This window comes from Lagopus muta, chromosome 1 (assembly GCF_023343835.1).
Source record: "Lagopus muta isolate bLagMut1 chromosome 1, bLagMut1 primary, whole genome shotgun sequence".
Taxonomy (NCBI): domain Eukaryota; kingdom Metazoa; phylum Chordata; class Aves; order Galliformes; family Phasianidae; genus Lagopus; species Lagopus muta.
Window position 1 is genome coordinate 34730117 of NC_064433.1, and position 6121 is coordinate 34736237.

Consider the following 6121-nt stretch of genomic DNA (forward strand, 5'->3'; position numbering starts at 1 on the left):
TCCGTTTAGAAATCTTGCACGTTTACATGCGTAAATGCGTCTAGCTTCTCCCCTAAAGGGAGAGGCAGAGGGCGAGACAGCGGCACCAGCCCAGCTAATTCAGCGCTCGCTGCCGCCTGACAAAGGCCCACCCCCGTCATCTGTGCCTGCTGACAACCGCACCGCCTGTTCGGGGCGGCGCACCCGCGATCGGAGCCCGCTGCCGGGAGGAGCCCTGCCCTCAGCCGCCCGGCCCTCAGCCCCGCCGCTCCCGCCGGAAGGCGCGTGGCCACGTGTCGCGGGGCGGGGCTGGTGGCGGTCCGGCCGCTGCAGCCGCTCGGGGCCGTGAGGGGCTGCCGCCCCGCGGGGCGCGGCGTGCCGTCCCGTGCGGTGCGGTGCGGTGCGGTGCGGTGCCGTACCGGCGGCATGGGCTGGGTGCCGGCGCAGGGGCGGCTGGCGGCGGGGCTGCTGGTGAACCTGGCCGCTTCCATCTGCATCGTCTTCTTGAACAAGTGGCTGTACGTGCGGCTGGGCTTCCCCAACCTCAGCCTGACGCTGGTGCACTTCGCCATTACCTGGCTCGGCCTCTACCTCTGCCAGGCGCTCGGCGCCTTCGCCCCCAAGAGCCTGCGGGCCGCCCAGGTGCTGCCGCTGGCGCTCAGCTTCTGCGGCTTCGTCGTCTTCACCAACCTCTCGCTGCAGAGCAACACCATCGGCACCTATCAGCTGGCCAAGGCCATGACCACGCCGGTCATCGTGCTCATCCAGAGCCTGGCCTACGGCAAGAGCTTCCCGCTCCGCATCAAGCTCACCCTGGTGAGGGCGGGGGGGGTGGGGGGAGCGGGGGATGCGCGGGGCCGGGGCCGCGCCGAGCCAACGCCGCCGCCCCACGACGCCTCTCCGTCCCGCAGGTGCCCATCACGCTCGGCGTCTTCCTCAACTCCTACTACGATGTGAAGTTCAGCGCCCTCGGCACGGTGTTCGCCACGCTGGGCGTCCTGGTCACCTCTCTCTATCAAGTGGTCGGTACCGACGGGGCCGGGGGGCGCGGGTGGGCTGCGCTGTGGGAGAGGCCGCGCCCCTCGGAGCGGAGCGGGCAGTGCCGCGCGGGGTGCCCGGCGGTCGGCTCTCGCTGCCGGCAGCTGCGGAGTGTCCTTGAGCTGCTGACGCTCCGTCAGCATCCTTCCGTGGTTCCCGCAGAGGCTGCGCTGGGGCTACGGAGATGGAGAAGGGTCTGGAGGGCGAGGCTGAGGTCCCTGTGTGTGCTTAGCGCCGAGCAGAGGAGCTGAGGGAGGCCTGATGGCGGCTGCAGCTCCTCGCAGGGAGCGGAGGGCAGCGCTGAGCTCTGCTCTGTGTGACAGCCACAGGGCCCGAGGGAACGGCATGGAGCTGTGTGAGGGGAGGGCAGCTGGGTTGGGGTTCTTCACGATAATGCGGTGGCATGGCACGGGCTGCCCAGGGCAGTGGGCACGGCCCCGAGTGCTGGAGTTGTGATTTTGGGTGTTCCCATGAGGAGCTGGACTCCTTACAGGACCCTTCAGATTCAGGATATTCTGTGATAATGCCCAGTGTAACCTTCTACTCAGTTGTGGTAGAAGAACACAGCAGCGGAAAGGGCTGAGCCACTCTGTTTTTCAACACATCAGTCTGCCACAGTTCTAAAAGCAGCCCCCGTACTGCTAATGAGATGTCTCAACTTGAGCCCCTTTGATTGCAGTAGGCACAGAGTGCTCTGGAATGTGAGATGACAGATAGTGGTGGTTTGTCCTGTTTGGGGCAGAATGGGAGAGAGAGATGCTGGAGAGTGGCTTCAGGTGGCTGGGGAAGTGATGGTACCTGAGGATTTATTTTTTTAATAGCAAATGTATATTGGAATTCATGTTGCCAAAGAATGAGATGTGAAAGGAGGAAAGGTCACCACGTTTGGTAGTCAAATATTTTAATATAGCTTTAGAAATATTCCTGGCAACAAACAGCCCCATTTTTGTCGGTGGAAGTAAATGTATCACTTTGGAAATGAGCATAAGTTGTGCTGCATTCAAAGAGGCAGCAGTTTAGAAGGCAATATACATGCAAGCATGTTTATATATCCAGAATGTAGTGTAGGAGGCAGCCCTTGCAGTACTGCAACTCTGCCCTGACCAAGGTGCCTCTTTCGTAGGCAGGATCTTGAATTTGCCATGAGTAAAGGGGAGCTAGTGCTTTCTTTCCAGCTCTGTTCCTTTTTCATTATCCTGAAGTGTAACTCTTCCTGTCAGGAAGGAAGAGAAGGCTGAGGTGCCAGGCGTTTGGCTGAGAGGGGTCTCACTGTGTTCCCTTTCATAGAATCACAGAATCGTTCAAGTTGGTAGGGACCCTTAAAGGTTATCTAGTCCAATTCTCCTGCAATGAACAGAGACACCTACAACTAGACTAGGTTGCTCATAGCCCCATCCTGTCTGAGCTTGTCTGAGTGTCTTCAGGGCTAGGTAGACTCAGAAGGCAAATTTCTTCTCACGTGGCTGTGCTCCATGTGCTTGTAGTCACAGAAGACAAATATCTGGTTTGGCAAAGGTGGATGGTAGCACTCACCAGTCTGTCTAAATGGTGTTGTCAGTGTGAGATGAGACACCCTCTGTGCTAGCAGGTGGTTTGCTTCTGCTCAAATTGTGGGTTGTTTTCCTGATGTTTAACAGCCTTCTCTTTTGGTCTTAGTGGGTCGGAGCAAAGCAGCATGAATTGCAGGTAAACTCCATGCAGTTGCTGTACTATCAGGCACCCATGTCCTTGGCCATGCTGCTGTTCATCATTCCCTTCTTTGAACCAGTCTTTGGAGAAGGGGGCATATTTGGGCCCTGGACGCTTTCTGCCGTGGTAAGGCTTTCATCCACTTTTGTCTGTACTGACACGAAATTGTTTTATTTTTGTTCTTGATGTGTTCCTCTTTCCTGATATGTTGTATCTGAAAGTAAAGGAACTACAGGTATCTAGAGGTGGTCAGAAGTATGTGGGGTTGCTGACTGTGTGCATTAATCCACAGATAATGGTACTGCTGTCTGGTGTGATAGCCTTTATGGTAAACTTGTCCATTTACTGGATCATTGGGAACACATCGCCTGTCACGTATCCTTTGTAACAGTAGTTGCCTTTCCTGTTTCCATATCAATTATGCTAGCATTCATTTGGATTGATATACTGTGGGAAAACCAGCTTGTGACCTGCCTGCTTTCTCTTATATGATTAAGCTGGGAAAGCACATTCCTTTTTTTTTAGCTTAATTCATAGAACTGTAGGATTGTTATGGTCGGAAAAGACCTCTAAGATCATCAAGTCCAACCATCAACCCATCACTACCATTCCCACTAAACCATGGCCCGAAGTATCACCTCTAAATGTCTCTTTAACACCTCCAGGGATGGTGATCCTACATGAGTTGAATGTGATACACCTTTGTGTGCCCTGAGCACAGCTAACCAAATTCCTAAACGTTCTCTGTTAACTGCAAATGCCAGTGTGATTTTGTGTAATCCTTAACAGGTGCTTAGATACAACATGTTCGGACACTTCAAGTTCTGCATCACCCTGCTGGGAGGGTGCCTCTTGTTTAAGGACCCCCTGTCTGTTAACCAAGGCCTTGGCATTCTGTGCACGTTGTTTGGCATCTTAGCCTACACGCACTTCAAGCTTAGCGAGCAGGAAAGCAGTAAGAGTAAATTGGTTCAGCGTCCATAAAGCAGGGCTTTCTGGGGCTTAGTAATGTTATGTTGTGAGGGACAACGAGTACTTAAATCTGCATTGATTCTAGAATGCACAGAATTGCCTCATTCATTTAGAACGGTGGCTTTAATTTTACTGCCAGGATGGTTATTCTGTAACTAAAGCAAACAAACTGAATGATGTGAAATGTCAGGGTTCTCCTATCTCACTCTGTCCGATCGTTTTCATTACATTTAAGTGGTAACTTAACAAAGAACCTGGCACGCTTCAAATTGCTGTGGAAATGTTACTGCAATCATTGTATTTTTTGCATACCAAATGAGATGGTGGTGGCTGCTGCTATGAGACAGAGAAGTAATGTCACATTTGCGATCATGCCTGTATTGTGATCTGAAGAAACTTGGAGGCACTGTAATGCAGATGTTCTGGCTCCTGGCGATGCTTCCTCCCTTTTGTCTGGTAGGTGACAGAGAGGAAATCTCCCACGTTTTGTTGTTGTAAAGAGGGCTCTGAGCTCATTCCTATTTCTTGTATGCTTGACTTGAATGCGTTGACAAATGAGGGGAGAAGCTGGAAAACTTGAAGCCCCAGGCCAAGCTGTAGATAAACATGAAGAGAGATCTAAACAGCTATCTTCAGTTTTTCTTCTAACCTGTCAGGGAGTCAGCTCATTCATTAGTGTTTTTAGAAAACCTGCTACCGCTTCATGACTTTCTCTTTGCCAAAACAAGGCTTGAGGTGAGATGGGGAGCCTGCTAGGATCTCTGATTTCGTGGTGGTCGCCAAATGCTTTGCAGCACATGCAGGTGAGCAGCCGTGCTCAGAATACCCGTGGAGGAACATGGAGAAGGGTCGCTGAGCGCGGCGAGATGCTGCGGCCTGGGGATGCGGGCCCTGAAGCGCACTGATGCGGCTGGAGGGCGTGATTTGGGATTGGTGGCTCTGTGCTAATTCAGGAACGCTTTGCCAACGACTTTGTGCCAGTACCAAGCGCTGATGTGACAGCATGGGAGGAAGAAGTTGAGTACTGTTCTATTTTAAATACGACATAAAAAATAAATGCGCTCAGTAAATCTGGTGAAAGCATATGTTCTCCAGATTTGCGAGGTTAGAATTGATTTGCAGTATCTTCTTACATTTTGGGCTTTCTTTCGTCTTCATCTACCTCTAGCAGATTTAAAGAGGGGAATTACATCAACACAAACAGGTATGGACGTTTACAACCGTGGACAAAAATATGTCGTTCCTAGGAGCTAGGTCTTTGTGTAAGAAACAACGTACATCTTCTGAAGAGTAGAAATTACTTATTCTGTTACACAGTTCTCCATTTTAGAAAGAAATACTACTCTGTGTAACCTGAATTGCACTGCAACACTCCATAACATTTCAGAGTTAGAAATACCTGGATAACTTTACACCTCTACTCTTTCTTAGACATTGTTCTGGTCCAAGGATAAATTTTTGTATACGTTTTTGTAATTCTGTAATTAGTTTTAAAATGGAGCCTCGACTGCTGAGAGAGGTGTTCAGGACAGTCTCTAGATGCACATCTTTCAGTAAGTGCTCTGAGAAAGCCATTTGCATTAATTTGTGCTGTGCACAAGTTCTTCTAAAATGTAGACAGGCCATAAAGATTCCTACAGTTTGGGAACGGCGACTGAATTAGAAGTCTGTATGACAGCAGCGTGTGAGATGGGACTGATGTACACATAAAGTGGCAGAATGAACAGAACAAAATGCCTGCAAAGACAAAAGACTCTGTAGGGACAGGAGCAGATCCACAGGAGAAAGCGAGTGGTATTGTGTAAAATGGAACTTTACTAATGCAGACTGATTGTGGGACATGTCAGTGAAGTCAGTCACCTATGTGACATGATTGTTTCTGTATGTTCAGGAACTCTCCCGTGAGATGTACCTATTGTCCCTAACTAATAAAGTATCTTGAACTACTTTTGCCATATAATTCAAAATGTTAACTGTGGGAAGCTTGTGTAATTGCTGGGTAAGTGATCTCTTTATATGTATTGTTTCTTTGGATGCCATGTGTAAGGTGGAAATAAATTTTTTAACGCTTGACTGATCCCTGCATATTGAGGAGAACTGTCCTCGTTTTTCTCATCTCCTGCTTGAACCATCTGTGCTTTCAGAGTGTGTAAAACAAAATAGTATTGCTTGGGTTTCTGGCTGAGTAACTTAAGGGGAATTTGCATGTTTTGGGGCTGAGCTCATGGCACATGAGAAGGGCCGCGTGCCTCCCCTCCCTCTGCAAGATCATGGACCACACACATATGTATGCATTTGCTTGCACACATACAGGCTGCCTGCGTGCTTTTATTCACCCCCTTCTCAATATCCCCCCCCCAAATCATTTCTGAATGCCCAGTCCCTGCATGTCCTCTCTTCCTTTCTGTCCTGCACAAAGATCCCCAGTGCAGAGGTTCTCTTT

General features: G+C 50.2%; 1 protein-coding gene across 1 annotated transcript; it reads left to right on the forward strand.

Moving 5' to 3' along the window:
* The first annotated feature begins 292 nt into the window (after positions 1-292).
* Positions 293-5763, forward strand: SLC35E3 (solute carrier family 35 member E3). Its single transcript, XM_048933608.1, has 5 exons — positions 293-795; positions 891-1001; positions 2674-2832; positions 2999-3081; positions 3504-5763. The coding sequence occupies exons 1-5, from the start codon at positions 406-408 to the stop codon at positions 3688-3690; spliced, it is 930 nt and encodes a 309-aa protein (XP_048789565.1). The 5' UTR covers positions 293-405; the 3' UTR covers positions 3691-5763.
* Positions 5764-6121: the final 358 nt, after the last annotated feature.

Bases quoted from the DNA above. Each gene is read 5' to 3' on its own strand.
- SLC35E3 (XM_048933608.1), top strand. From the start codon at position 406: ATGGGCTGGGTGCCGGCGCAGGGGCGGCTGGCGGCGGGGCTGCTGGTG. The intron at 796-890 runs GTGAGGGCGGGG...TCCGTCCCGCAG, and splicing joins TCCGCATCAAGCTCACCCTG to GTGCCCATCACGCTCGGCGT. The intron at 2,833-2,998 runs GTAAGGCTTTCA...ATTAATCCACAG, and splicing joins CCTGGACGCTTTCTGCCGTG to ATAATGGTACTGCTGTCTGG.